We start from the raw sequence: 16,222 nt of genomic DNA on the forward strand, positions 1-16,222 counted from the left end.
ATGCCACCTGGCTCTAGGTAGCATATGATGGCTCAACAAAAAGGTGAGGTGTGCCAGCTAGATTTCTCCTTTTGGGAATATGATATAGAAAATACTGACAGGGCAAATGTTAATAGTAGGAGTTACAGCTGAAAGAATCCATGAATTGAAGTTCTGATAGTCAAGGGACTATCAGATAGTTAAAGTTAAGGGGAGCAGATAGCACAACTGAAAAGAAGCGATAAGGTGAAGAAAGGGCATTCAGGGCAGAGAAAAGCAGAGTTGCTGAGAGAAGGTGATGCACAGAACAGAGACAGTGCACTTACACTCTGAATGGCTTCCCATTTCCATTTCCAGGCCATGAAACATTCCATCAAACTCCCTTTTCTTAAGGTAATGCAAATACATGTCTGTTATTTCAAACCAAGGAAAAATTTTCCTAAGTAGCAAATAAGCCAGCAAGTGTGTGTATAGAGTGAGCCTTTGTCTAGGTGAATATTGTCCTTTCTAATTTATTTATTTCGAAGGATGTAGGCCTTAGTGAGTGTCTTAGAAATAAACAGCGGGAAAAAAAAAATATAGCCGTCCTTGTCCATAACTTGGCAGTGGAGGGAACTTTTGCCTAAACATCAGAAAATGAACTACCACCAGGTAAAGATGGAGTTAGAGCTGGAACTGGGAAATTCTATGGCTCTGCAAACATGCCAATCGTTGGCTGTGTCCACACAGAGCTGAAGCATAACATTTCTTCCAAGAGCCAGAGACTCTTGGATCTATATTTGAAATTCAGAATATACTAACAGAATGGGAGCAGTGGCTCCTTCTGGTCTAGGAGACTTATTAGTAGGTAAAGGATACACAATATTACTCACTGGGTTCCAAACACCAAAAGTAGCCCAAAAGATACACTCCCTTACTTATTGTTTTGGCCTCCAAGTATAGGGAGCTATGTAAAAGAACAAGTATTACAAGTTTGAGTCTCAAATAGGACACTGAATCCCTTATTTTCATGGAGGCATTTATATGTGCATGGCACAGTCAATACTTATTAGAAGCATATGTACAGAGGAATGGAGAGGCTTCAAAGCCTGCATTAAAATTAACATCGAAAGCTAGAGAACTGAAAGTGTGCGGATCAGACTCTTTCTCTTTCTAGAGGAACTGAAGACATTCCAGAATCAAAAGCCACCAGCTACTATAGGTGTGGAAATGAGAGCTGTAGAGAGATTGTGGCCTATGTCTTGTGAGGCTTTGGCACGTGATGCCGAACTGATGCTGCACCCACCACCCAGCGTGAGCAGGACAGGTCTCTCATCAGCACAGTGCAGATCAACTCCGCATCACTTGAACTTACCAGAAGTAGGTCTTTGCCTTGTTCATCAATATCTGCTACAAACTTCTCAATAGGTTGAGGAGTTTTTGAGTGAAAAGCCTGCCTGGGAAGGGCAACATCTCTAGGCCAGTCCTCCTCTCCTGGGAGTCCGATTACACTACAAAAGAACCACATGTGAACAGAAGCATTAGATGCTGTGCAGAAGCTATTTCCTATTGAATTCTAGATGAAGGTAAAGTCTAAGAGGCAGGCACGGGGGACAGAGAACCCCAGGAGTCCCTCACTTGTATGACTGGCAAGACTACTTTCTCTTGGTCCTACTGCATGCAATACGGTGATCATAGGGTAGAGGGTAATCTCACAGGAGAATTGTAAAATTCACTAGAAAAGGATAAGAGATTACTCTGGAAGCAGATACTAATATAAGAGATAATGAAGAAGTGGAAAATATTATACTACCAATAAGCTCTTACATACTGACAGAGCAGGACCTATATATTCAAAGGGGACCCACGTGGGCATACAATATTTTCCTTTATGCCCAAGAGTGTTTTCTGTGTTCTGATCGAACACTTCCATATTGACATGGTTTTATAATGTTCATCTAACATGATCTGTTAACATACAAATTTGGTCGCACTCTTGATTAAAGAATAACTCCAAATAGTAATTAGATACATTAGAATCAGACAAAAAAAAAGAGGCTAAAAGGTATGTTAGTCCTGTGCTATGCAAGCACTATTTTCTAATTTAATATTAAATTTAATTTATGTAATTTACATTATATAACTATTTTATGATATTCCAAAGTGTGCAAACAAAAGTAAAAACGATATCATTTATGTTTTCCCTAAAAATCATTCAGAGATCAGAAATATGGAGAGAGCATCAAGTAACATACAAACAGCACAGGCTTTGAAAATAAGCAGACCAGGGTTCAAATTCTGCATATGGGTGGGTAAGGACAAATTACTTAACTTCTACGAGCCTCAGTGTCTTTAATACAACAATGGTAATAATTCACGGTTGTTATGAGGATCAGCGATAATTTATATAAAGTGCATAGCACAGCGCCTGACACACAGTACTTGCCAATATCAACATATTACCCATTATTATTATAAGAGGAAAATAATGTTATTAATCTAAAATGTGTAGGCAATGCATCACTACCACACTAAACATATGTAATGCTTAAGTTCTATTTATGTGTAACTTAAGGTTCTACAGAAATATTAACAGCTCAGTGGCCTTATGCAACAAAATATACATTATGTGGATATTATTTATAGCTTATGTATAGGTTTGAACGAGGGACACCAGTGGATCCAAAAACTTATATCTCATATAGACGCTGATTAACTCTGAACTAAAAGATTATAGTTTAGTAAACAGAATATATGATTATTCAAATACTGACCAAACTATTCTTTTCTTTTTTTAATGTGTTTTTTAAATTTTATATTAGTTTCAGATATACAGTACACTGGTTAGACATTTATATAGTTTCTGAAGTGATCCCCCGCTTACTCTATCACCCATCTGGCTCTACATCTAGCTATTACATTACTATTGATTATGTTCCCTTTGCTGTACTCTATGTCCCTGTGACTACTTCGTAACTACTAATTTGTCCTTCTTCATCCCTTCACCTTTTTCTCCCAGCCCTCCCACCCTCCTCCCCTCTGGCGATCACCAGATTGTCCTCTGTATCTGTGAGTCTGTTTTTGTTTAGTTTGTTCCTTTTGTTCCTTAGATCTTGCATATAAGTGAAATCACATGGTATTTATCTTTCTCTATCTGATTTATTTCACTCAGTATAATACCCTCTAGGTCCATCCATGTTGCTGCAAAATGGTAGAATTTCATTTTTTTATGGCTGAGTAATATTCCATTGTATATATGAACCATAACTCTATCCAATCGTCTGTTGATGGGCATGTAAGCTGCTTCCATATCTTAGCTATTGTGAATAGTGCTGCAGCTGCTTCCATATCTTAGCTATTGTGCATAGTGCTGCCGTGAACATAAGAGTGCATAGATCTTTATGAATTAGTGTTTTGGTTTTCAGAGCACATAGATCTTTATGAATTAGTGTTTTGGTTTTCTTTGGATAAATAATCAGAAGTGCAATTGCTGGGTCTAAAGGTAGTTCTATTTTTAATTTTTTGAGGAACCTCCAAACTGTTTTCTGTAGTGGCCGTACCATTTTGCAATCCCACCAACAGTGAACGAGGGTTCCCTTTTCTCCACATCCTCACTGACACTTGTTTTTTGATTTATCGAAGATAGCCATTCTGATGGGTATGAGGGGATATCTCGTTGTGGTTTTAATTTGCTGACCAAACTATTTAAACTACAGTTAGAAATGCTGCTGGCCTGTATTAGGGTCTTCTTGGCCTGCACATGATGGGACTAAGGCCAAGGAGGGGTGGGTGTTCTCCCGAATGGATTTCCAACTTTCAGAAAGATGTGGTGGTAAATGTCATGAGATCTCTGTAGGGCTTTGTTCTCCTTCCCTTACCTCCTCAACAGAGCCAGGTCACACACCTCACCTGGTTAGCAGACACTTGTGTTTTAACTTTTCCTGTCACTGAGTGTCTGGGGAAAGACAATTCTATACCTGTAGAACATGCTGGGAGAGCTATGTTATTGAGGCAGAAAAAGACAAACTCATAGACATATTTACTGGAACAAATGAATGGAAATGGCAACTTGAGCAATATACAAATTTGTTTAGTAGCAAGATCTAGAATAAGAATAAAAAGAAGAAAAAAAGCTCCACTATTAATTATTAAAAGAAATAAATATGCATGTGTTTGGACAGAATGGGACAAGTAGAGGAGGAAAAGAAGAATGCTTATTAAAGAACTTTGAAATTTTTCTTTCATTCATTTTTAGCTTTTTAGCCATTTTTATATCAATATTTTTGCATATCAGCACCAGTTACCTAGAAACTGGTTTTAATAACTCTTAGCAATAATTTAAAATCTTTTTATTTGCATCTTTCAATATATTTATGTTGCGTTAAATCTGGCAATATAGAAAGATGAATGCCAAAAGCCCTCTGAGAAACAGTGTCTCTGTATGTATATGTATGCATGGTATATAATTATATATATATTATATTAACATATAAAACTGCTTATATAAATAACTTTTAAAAGTGTTTTTAAACCTATTACCTCCCCTAATCCTCATAACAACCTCCTGAGACATGTAGGTCAGGTATTATTATTTCCGTTTTATAGATGGGGAAACTGAGGATGAGGAATGAATTAACTGCCAAAGCCACACATAGCGAGTTCAGCCACAGAGCCTGGAGTGAACCCAGTTCCCCTTATTCCAAATCCAATATTTTGTTTCTATTTAACTATGACTCTGCTCCTAAAAATCCTCCAAAATGCCACAGGCTAAAAGCATTTAGTTTCACTTTCAAAGTACTTGCTGTTCTTTGAAAGTATAAATCTTCCTAAACACAAACATTTTCCCCTTAAGAGAATGTGGATTTAACTTGCCTTTAAAAAAATTAGTTTAATATCCAATATGAACTTTTACGGCCCACATATGAGTGTTGTGAAATTCTGATAGATCCATTAAAAAGTGCTTGCATCAAATTTCAGTATTTGGACAGCTGAATGTAAGCCTTAAAAGTTGACATTTGTACTGGAAAGAATGACAGAGCACAAAACCTATAAATGGCAGTGATGGTGGGGACAGAAATCATTTTTCAAGTACTTTAGAAGTGACGCTAGGGTGCAGCATTGTCCCTTTCTCTATGCCACAGTAATGTATGCACTCAGAGGAAATAGAACATAATTTCAATGAAACGATGCCAGAGACCAAGAAGTAAAATCTAAAGGCACAAAACACATAGAACTTCATGGCTTCTTTCTCCTGGCAATCTAGGATCTCAGGCCTTTGCTAAAAGTGGAACTGGCTTTTCCTTGGAAGCAAGTCAAACATGCTCGTCATAAGTTTCTTCTGGTTCATCTCACTGCCTTGTATATACTCAGGGACACGAACAATGTCGACAAGACTCAGTCAGATGCCAGTGCTGGGGGTGGACCAGATGCCCAGGTGGTGCCCAGGGAAAGCAGGTGAAGGACTTCAATGCCTGGCAAGTTGCTTTCAGTCAACATTGCTTTTCCTTCTAATAAAGGGTCCCTGGTATAATGTCTGACTTTCACAGTTCCCTCTTCAAGATCACATATACACAAAACATATTCCACAGTGATGGGGATGAATAGATGGGAGTTCATCACCAGATGACAAAGAACTTGACATCCAGAAGTAGAGAATAACATGAAAGTTTTGTCCCGAATCTGTCCATCTTACAAAGTGGTCAGAAGGAGCAGTAGAAGCAGCAGCTGTGGCAGTTGCCCTAGACCCAGGCAACCCCCAGACAATAAAGCTGGCAACTGTTTTTTGGACCTTAAAGCCACTGGGTTCTGACTCAGCAGTGGCACAGGCACTAACAGAAGTCTACTGGCGCTGCATCCGGTCACCAAAAGAACAAAGTCAGGTTCCAGTTTTATTCCAACTGTTTTAAGCAGTCATGCTTGAGTAGATAGAGTTAAATATAATTCTTCTCTTCAGGGGCACTTCTCCCCTGTTTTACAGACTACGAATATCATAAAAACCACTGGGATTCTATAAAATGTCACAGACCAGTGATCAGGGCTATTTTGGTTCTACAACTCCCACTTTCTTCCTACTCTGCTCCAAGTCTGATGGGACTTGGCAAACGCAAAATCCCAAAAGGATGCCATACTGCATGCTTTGTGAGAAGAAAAGCCCCCTTTTATATTCTAGAAACATGAAAGCATACATACCCTCACATGCACACATGCAGACATGAATGAAACTCTGCAAATCATCAAGGAGCATATAACAGATAACTGGAACTAAAGAATTTGAGCACAAGAAAGAATCTTAAAGAGAATTTAAGCCCGAAGTGTCATTTCTTAGGTGAAGAAGTTAAGGAACGAAATGGTTAAACAATTAATGATGAATTATAATCATTGCTAGCATTTTAAAAGCATTTACTATATACCAGGATCTGTGTAAGTCCTTTACAGGGTGTGTTAAATGACTTTCTCAAGATTGCACAGTTATTTAGCCGCAGACATAGGATTAGAATTTAGGATTCTCATTTCCTGTTTCGATGCTCCAAAGAAAAATGAATTGTGTAGCATACTATCCTTTGTCCAGGAAAACAAAAGAAAACAATGCAAAACCAACCTGGATGACTAAATGATACTCAATGGGGACAGGAAGCCCAGTGGGTAAGGATGCATTACCAGGCCATCAAGTGCCCCACCTCTGATGGTGTATGCATCTGAAATGACCCCAAGCAGACAACACATCTGAACTAAAGAACTGGAACTCAGCCAAGCAAAGAAAGAGGAGCAGCCCAAAGATCCACACAAGCAACATACAAGCTTCCAGAGCAGAACAGTTAGGCCACATGTCATGATGGGCTCTGCATAGAACAGCATGTCTGCCATGTCCCCACTCACCACACAAACAGTAACACTGTCTGCAGCAGCGGCTTGAGGTAGGAAAGATAAGAGATAAACATATTATATGAACGTCAGAGGAAAATCACTGTAAATGTTTTAATGTTACAGATACTGATGTAAAATTACAGTTATTACTTACTCCAAGATTTTTCCTAGTTGATCGACATCTGAACTGCCACGGAAAAGAGGCCTAAAAGAATAAAAGATAGGTATTAAACAAAGAATTTTCTCAGGTTACATTTCAATCATCTTTGCCATTATCATTGTTTAGCAGGAAGCAAAATATTATTTAAGGGTGGGGAAGAAGTAAGGAATTGAGACGTGTTTCCTTTGGTAAATGAATGTTTTTCCTGCATGTCACATATGTTAAGGATCTCTCATGGATATCTGGTGGTACCTGATGCCCGTGTTTTATAATCGCAGGTATCCTATTTGCAGTCATTGTAATAGTATCACCAGGCCCTGGCTTCAGGGTTCTACTTAACTTTATGGTGGGATTGAACACATCACTGTCCTGGTCTCCAACCAGGGGTATATGATGTCCTTTGAAACTGTTCTTGGTTAGATGCTTCTCAGAGCGCCCTTTCCTCACCATTTGGCTATCGTAGGCCACTTGTCCTGAATGCAGCAGTGAGCTACCTCCAGGTCTATTTTTCTGATTATACCACTTCCTTTTCTCCCCATATTATGGTAGATAAGCATTATAAGCTTAAAACCCTAACGTTGGGCTTCAGAGGCAATTGAGAACACAGCCTTCATTGCCTACACTGAGCATTTAACTGGCAATTAAGTGAGCTTACTTGGTGATATTTCTGGCATTTTCTCCAGTAGATCAATAGCCCTTGAGAGCAAAGACTTCTCTAGGTTTGCCCCTAACCTTTTTAGCCTAGTGCTTTACTTGAACAGGTACTCAGTTAATAAATATTTTGTTCGATTTTATATATACCTATAGTACACGTGTAGTTGTTCCCTAACTCTTTGCTCAATGAATGACATAAACAGATATTTTTCAACAATGTGTTTAAACAAACTCACTATATAGGTCATATATAACGAATCTTGCAGTCATAGCATTTCAGTGGTTAGAAGACACCTTAAAATTCTACAACCGTGCTTTCTATTCAAGTTATTATTTCTGAAAACGGTTATTTTCAAATGCAGTGATTTATTTGTGGCAATGATATGGGCTGAATTGTGTCCCTTCCCAAATTCATATGTTGAAGCCCAATTCTTATATCTCAGAATGTGACTGTATGTAAAGATAGGCCCTTTAATGAGTTAAAAATGAGGCTGTTAGGGTGGACTCTAATCCAGTCTGTCTGATGGTCTTTATAAAAAGAAGAAATTTGGGCACACGAAGAGACGCCAGAGGCATGAGTGCACACAGAGAAATGGCCATGTGAGCACAAAGCAGGATGACAAGCCAAGGAGAGAGGCCTCAGAAGAAACAAAACCTGCTGATACATTGTACTTGAACTTCCAGCCTCTAAAATTTTTTTTAAAATTAATTTTTATTACGGTAACATTGGTTAATGAAATCCAGTAAGTTTCAGGTATATGATTCAACAGTAAGGCATATATATATATATTATATTGCATTGTGTGTTCATTGCCCATAGTTATATTTTTTTCTGTCACCACATATTTGACCCCTTTTATCCCATCTCAAAATTGTGAGAAAATAAAATTTGTCATTTAAGCCAGCCCAATCTGTGTTACTTTGTTATGGCAGCCCTCGCAAACAAATGCTGGCAACTTGTACATCACTAATGCAGCCAAATTCATAAAGAGTTATGGAGCTGGGTTCTAAAAGACATCCAGACAGGTCTGAAAAGAGAGCAAGGTGAGAAGTGAAAGTTTCAGAAAAGCCACACAATGGAATCTTAACAGCTAATATTTATTAGAGGACTAATGTGTCTGGCATAGTGCCACATGCTCCCCACACATTATCTCATTTAATTCTCACAAACACTCCAGGAGCACAGTAGTATTATCATCCCTGTTTTCAAACGAAGAGATTGAGGTGTTTCATGACTTAACAACAGACACATAACAAATTGCAGCCTTAAAATTCAAACCAGGTCTGCCATGCCTCAAAGCCCGAATGCCTCATCACTGTGCTGTAATACTTTTATTTCAGTTAATAATGTTCTCTGCATCATAGACAGTCCCGACAGCTAAGCCTCTGGGGATGCAAGTGCGCAAAAAGCACTTTAGAGAGAACCTGGTGTTTCACAAGTGGGTGCATATGGGATTCTGTACTCAGATTGCTTTACATGTGTCTAATTGTCTTTAAATTCTTGCTTTACTTCAACAAGGAACAAAATAATTCACCGGATTGACCTAGACTCTCTATTCTTTCCACAATTTTACTGACTGATGGCCCTTCTAGATTTTAAATTCTTCTCCCAGCATACTCTTTTACAGTCGTTTTGCTCACATCTTAATTGATATATAAGTTTTCATTCTTTCCAAAGCATAGAACTTGGGTTGCAGAAGAAAAACCAATCTCTTTCTTTTCTCACTTATCTGTTTCTCTAAGATTTAAGTATGAAATCACAAAACTAGGTATAATCGGCATTATGAGGTTTGGGAACAAATACAAATGACACCTCTTCGTTAAGCATATATCTCAAACGGTGGAAGTAAAGTGTGTGCCAGGTCAGCAAGCACAGAGAGCATCGGTTTAATTTGCTGAGCTGGTGAAGTAGCTCTGTAAATATGCCAAGCCCCCTACCCTTCTGGTACCCACAGAAGCATGGGTGACATTACCTTTCAGTAATGGAGCAGTTTAAAATAAATATGTTGGCCATGGCTATTGAGAAACAAACCAAATAGACTAACTTGAATGGATGCTGTTCGCAGGCAAAGGCATAAGACCACCTTTTCCTTGGGTGGGCACCAAAATCCAAGCCTGAAGCTCAGCGGCAGCAGCGGCTCACACGCATTTTGTTTTGGTTTTTAGCTCCTTTTGTTATCGTCCCTTGGTAATATTCTAATATTTTTGCTGGCTCCGTTATGCATTTAAGCAAATGCTTGTCTATTTTCTCACATTTGCCAGGTGTTTTAGCAGAGGGCTTTATAGTCATGTAGTCTACCATACTACCAGAGCCAGGAGTATTATCTTTACTTACTGGCTGGACTTAACCCACAAAATGAGAGGTGCTTGTCATCCCTGAGTTAGAACTAGCTCATCAGTTTGGCCTCCTTTAATAAAGAATACAGCAAGTGAAGGTCTAAATCAAAATCACTCTTTTGTGAACACTCAGCAAAACCTGCTATGGGGAATAGAAACTTGGATGCAGTAATTTGGTGTATAGCTCAGAATGACTTTTGCAACCTTAGGAAAACCTGGTGTGCGACTTTGAAGTCTATTAACTTGGCTTTGCAGCAGATGTGGGTTGGCTTGAATTATACAGAACCACTGAACTCTGATTGTGTGCAATTAACTCTTAAAAATGGATTTCTGGATGCAAATACATAGTCACAAGACAATGGAAAAGGGGCATGTGAAGGAGGAAACAGGCTAAACTGGTACCGGTACTCTCCATGGACCAAGAGGTTGGACATGAATGTGATCAAACTCTTAGAACCATCTACAGTCCTTCTGGCTGAAATTTTGAACATTTTTTATGAGCTGTTTTTATGACAGAGGATTAGAAACATAGAGAGGTATAGTGAATTCAGAGGAAGGATGAAACCTTTCATCGTGATGAACTCTTGGGGGTGCTGTGATGGAGTATGAAGATGTAAGAATATTACTGCTCCAGGGACCTTGTGTGACATAATCTGTTTTGAAATACAGCTCTATGGGAAAAAGTTTGGACTGCATCAGGTCTCTGACTTGTGTGCACCATGTACTGAAGAAACATACAGGACAGTATTTTCACTGAGGTCATTTTGAATATTTCTTCCTTCCTCAGATTAGCTGAGTTAATATACTTTAATTCATATAATTTATAGTGGACAAATATGCACATAATCTTCAGACTATATTCTTTGGTTTAGTGGTAAGGATCAGTTTAATTCTACTGCTTTGAATAATTTTATGATTTTCAGAATGATTCAGCTAAAACACACAGATGCATGAGTCGGACTTGGCTGGTTCTTTATTACCATGACACAGAGCTGAGCTGGAAGGAAGTGGAGAGTTAAAGGAGCAAATGGGGGAGAATAAAAGACACAGAAAGACTGGAAGACTGAGATTGAGACAGATGGCCAGACAGAGGCAACCTGAGGAGGTTCACATTGAACTTTGAACCCTATTTCTTTCTACTGACTAAATACGTACCCTTCCTGAAAATCCTTATAAAGGCTCTCTATAAAGAATGAAGATGGGAGAGGAAAGTTCTATTACATACTACGAGGCAGAGGCTCATAAAAAATAAAAAGCCTTACATTTTTTTTCTGAGTTACTGCAGGGAGAGGATCCACTAAGCTATCCCATCTCCTCTGTTTCTAGACATAACCCGTCCCCCCAACCTTTGCCGGGGTAACATACTTATTAATTCTTAATACTTATTAATTAATACTTATTAATGCTTTTTAATTAAGTACTTAAAGATAAAATTAGCAATAGAGATATTCTATCAAGGATAGTAAGTCTGAAGCTGACTTTTGTAGTTTTAAAAATATTTCTTCCTTACATAAACATTTTTTTGGAGGGAGTAAAATAATAAAATGGAAAGATTACACCTACCAAGAACATTCCCAAATAAAGACTATGCAAATGCTTTGATTGAAGTAACACATAAAAAGATCCTTTCATTATAAGAACAATACTTAAAGTCAGTAACTTTTATGCATTTTACTGTATCAAAAACTACAATTACTTACTTTAGTTGGCTTTTCAGTAGTTTAACCAAGTGCTTGGGTAATGGTACACAAACATTATCAGCTGAAGATCTTTAGTGAATCTAACTTTCATGAATCTCATCTCTAACTTTGTATCTACATTTCTTCTCTTCACCTGGTGTATGATCCTCCTTTTTCTTCAGAAGGTTTTCTCCACACTCACTGCTTGGGGCTATTACATTCTATTGTATAAACTCTCCTTCTGTCCCTCATGGCTCTGAGCCCCTTTCTATTTCGAATTCCCACATTAACTACTGGAGAGCCTATTGGAAGGTCTTTGCCGTGTTACCCTTTGCAAGCAATTTATTTGACAAGATAAACAATGTTTGGAGGAAAACATATGAAATTGAAAATGAGTTTTTATGAAAGAGAATTTTAGGTTATTTCCAAGTATTTTCTTCAAATATTTTCCTTCATCATTATACTTGATAATAGTCAATGCTGATAAGATAAACTCTTTATGAAATACATTTTTCATTTATACATATAAGCATTTTTATTCCAACTAAAAGGAGTGTATTACAAAATATAATGGCAAAATTACATTCATTTCAAACTTTAGCAAAGTCAGTTCTGTTCTTATATCACCTTAGTCACAATTGTGCCAAAACAAGTATGGTTCTTGGGGAATTTTTAGCAAGGATTTTCCCCAAGGCTTTTTTACATTTGTGAGAGTTTAAGCCTTAATGTTTTCTCTGCCTTTAATAAGTTGATTTTTTTAGGACATTTGTTGACTGGAGAAAGGACAGAGATTTTGATGATGGATTGGTCCTGGGTGTGAATCTCTACCAGCCATTTCTCCTTAAATGATGTTAGGAAAGTCATGTAGCCTCTTTGAGTCTTATTTGCTTCATTTGTAAAATGTCCAGCTTATAGTAGACCTACAGTAAGTGGCAACTAAATACACACATGCTTTATCACACTCGCACATGGTAGATAACTCTCTTGTTCCTGCTCACTGCTATACACAGATGATAACATTAAGTATTTCACTTGGTGAACAAGAAAGGAAGGGGACATTTGTCACCATGTGGTGGATGCCCAAGTCGTATTTAAGCCGAACAGTCCATCCTCTGGGGTCACTATATATTCTCTACACCTGCTACAACTCTTATATCTTCATCATCAAGAAAATAAATGTCAAACTCTCCAATAAGGATTAATTAATTTTGAACTGGCAATATCATTTCTTCTTCTGTATGTAATTTTGGCTAAAAACTCACTCACCATGTCTTTTATTGGTGAAGTGAATTTTCTGGGTCTAATTACAACCGGAACCAAGTTTTAGATTATATGCCTTTTAAACAAACAACTAAAAGAACACATAAATATCATTCATCATTTCAATAAACAGCAGAAAACAACATTTAGAAGTGTTGTTTAGAAGTTCCTAGCAGATGAGAAATGTATGCTGATATTTCTGTTATAGAAATGATTCATGCATAACAGAAGAGGAAAGATTTCGTTTAGTTAACAGTACTTTCACTCTACTATAAAGAAGAGGAAGTCATGGGTCACGCTATAGAACACCTCCGTAACTTGCATTTGATCTGAAGCTATGCCTTAGCTGCTACCCTTCTTGATTAGGAGAGAAATTTTCCATGTTCATAAAATGATCTTAAGAGAAATATTACCCAGGGAATGTCTATTATTTTATACTTGCTCCCAAATTCACTTCTAGAGCTGTTATCTGTTAAGTTAAAAATGTTAACTTATCACCTTACAATTACCACCTATTCAAATAACCAGATTAAGCAGATGATTGATTTACTTTGTAAACACTAATTGAGAGATTACTCACTAAGCACATAGGTCTGCATTAGGTGCTGAGAGATAACCACTCATTTATTTAATATAAAACATATATTAAATAATATATAGTCTTAATATATAATATATGCCTATTGAAATTATATTATACATTTGAATACGGATGTATTAAAATATAAATTTGTAAGTAAATTTATACATATATACTACATACTACCATAATAATCCTTGCCCCCACGAGAGACAACATATGTAAACAAAGGATCATGAAATAGAGAAGTTTATCTCATTTTGCTGGTTGGAGACAGAAGCCCAGGGCAATAATTCAATTTTTACTAGAATTTTTGGAGGTGGTCTGATTAACCGTTTTTTTATAGATGAGAAGTTAAGCAACTTATCCGAGGAAACACAACTCCAGTAAGTGGCTAAGCTGGCCTGACCCCAAGAAGCAGCAAATAGGAGCAGTGTTTCAGAAAGATTAACATGACACAGGTTTATTGAGTCAATGGGAAGAGATGGAGATGGAGCCAGGAAGGCCAACAGGGAGGTCAGTGGACTAGTGAGATCACAAGAACCCAAACTAGGTGGACAAGAAAATGGGGAAGGATGCAAAGACGTCCCTTAAATAAGGGATGATGATCAGAACTTGGTGAAAAACTGAACATGACTTGGAGGGAAAAGCATGATTTTAAATTTGTATTATTAGTAAAGCCAGGCTGAATGAGAAAGGTGGGGAGAGGATGGCAGGGGGTGAGAAGATTGGGGGATAATTAACTTGGTTTTAAACATGTTCCTTTACAATAAAAAATAATATATAAAATGATACTTTGAAGTTTGAGAATGAAAAACATGCAAAAAAGGGTAGTTAAGCATACCCAAGAGTATTGAAAACATATGTCCACACAAAAACTTGTACATGAATGTACATAGTAGCATTATTCATAACAGTCCCAAAGAGGAAACAACCCAAATGCCCACCAACTTACAAAGGGATAAACAGAATGTAGTAGAGCTACACAATGTGGTGTCTGTCATTCGGTCTTAAAAAGGGATGAAGCATTGCTAAAGCATGAATGACCCCCAAAAACATCATACTAAGTAAATAAGCCAGTCACTAAAGAGCTCATGTTTATTATATGATTCCATTTATATAGAAGAAGCAAAACTACAGAGTCAGAAAGTAGATTAGTGGTTGTCTAGGATGGGGGGGTTCTGGGGTGAAATGAAGAGTGACTGACTGATAATGGGCATGGGGTTTCTTTTTGGGTTGATGAAAATGTTCTAAAATTGATTGTGGCGATGGCTGTACAACCAAAAACCTTTAAATTGCAGAATTTATGTTGGCAAATTATATGTTAATAAAGCTGGTTTTAAAAAAGTAAATAAACTGTATTTCCAAGCAACATTACAGATTCAGGACAGTAAAAAACTTCTCAGAAAACTGTTGTAGGCCTTAATATATGAAAGTCTTATGTACACGGTATTAAAGTACAGTGACAAACATTTATTTTACCACATATTCAATCAAGTACTCTTTTGAAGACATGTGCTCTGAAAAGTTCTTAATAAATTACTAATATAATCTTAATTTCTCCCAAACACCTGATTTATCAGATTAGGATGAAATAAACCAAAAAATGTCTATGAATGAAAAAAGGCATTACAAAACTACTACCTTATGCTTTCTTCTGGATGGAAAGGTTATGGGTGATTTGTTTTCTGCATTTTTCTATTACTCTGTTCTCAGCATTTTACGAGCACTAGATACTTTTAAAATCAGAACAACAACAAAAAATCCCAACACTGCTACTTGCCATACATTGCATTTTGTGATCTGTTGGCCTCATCTCTCCCCTACTCTTACACTAACCCACTTCTATAACTCGTTTACTTGTTGGTCTCAATAGCCAAACTGGAAGTTCTCTGAGGATAGGGCCAAGCCCTACTTGCTTCTATATCAGGGGCACATAATTTACTGCCTGCTCTGTCCATAACTGGCACTCACTTAATACATAACAATGGTTACCATTTCTCCTACCAAGGTTTCTCTTCCTTCTTTCTGGCAACTTCAGTCCCTCCCATCAAAATTCACTTCCTTGGTTCATCTCTGGGTAATTCAAGTGCGAGCATGTATATTTGTACAGATATAGATATATACACACACTTAGAGCCAAAACAGATTTGATTTATCGTATACATTTATGCTTTAACTGGTCTATGGCACTAGTCAATATCTGCCTGCAAATAATGGGTATTTAAAAACCAGAGCTGGCTGACAATTAGTCCCCTAAACCTAAAATCTTGCCAAAATCATCAGAGAAGTAGCAAGAGGCATGCAGTACAAGAACTTTGCCTTTAGGTGTTGACTTCACCCAGGTGTGCAGGACAGGGATGGGCTCTTTGAAAGCCAAAAAAAGACAAATGTTGAAAAAAAGTATAGCAAAAGCAACACAGGGAGTGAGGGATTAAAGAGGGTGTGGAGAGGAAAGAGGGGAAGGAAACCAATTCAGAAAGAAAGAAGGGCTGGTGGGAAAGAGCATGGGGGAAAAAATTAAAAGCCCAAGTAATAAAAGGGAAGGATGGGGCAAAAAGAATCTGAGATGAAGTTGTCACTGAGACAGAGATCAACAGGAAAAAAAACCAAAACCTTTACCAGGGAAGAGACGTGCCACTATAGGAAAGACCAGATAAACACGAGTTAGAGCGTGCTGCCCTATCTGTCCACGGCAGGTTTCTGAGTCTGGTAATTTCCTTTAAAAAA

At 37.6% G+C, this 16,222-nt stretch overlaps 1 protein-coding gene across 2 annotated transcripts in view; it reads right to left on the bottom strand.

Moving 5' to 3' along the window:
• CDK6 (cyclin dependent kinase 6) overlaps nt 1-16,222 on the bottom strand; it is a 214,870-nt gene that overhangs the window by 13,929 nt on the left and 184,719 nt on the right. For both annotated transcript variants that reach the window (XM_006911896.3, XM_015589442.2), the window contains 2 exons: nt 6,977-7,027; nt 1,334-1,469 (listed from right to left, as the gene is read on the bottom strand). In XM_006911896.3, the coding sequence (XP_006911958.1) occupies nt 1,334-1,469; nt 6,977-7,027 (187 nt within the window). The remainder of the gene's footprint in view (nt 1-1,333; nt 1,470-6,976; nt 7,028-16,222) is intronic.

This window comes from Pteropus alecto, unplaced genomic scaffold (assembly GCF_000325575.1).
Source record: "Pteropus alecto unplaced genomic scaffold, ASM32557v1 scaffold21, whole genome shotgun sequence".
Lineage (NCBI taxonomy): Eukaryota > Metazoa > Chordata > Mammalia > Chiroptera > Pteropodidae > Pteropus > Pteropus alecto.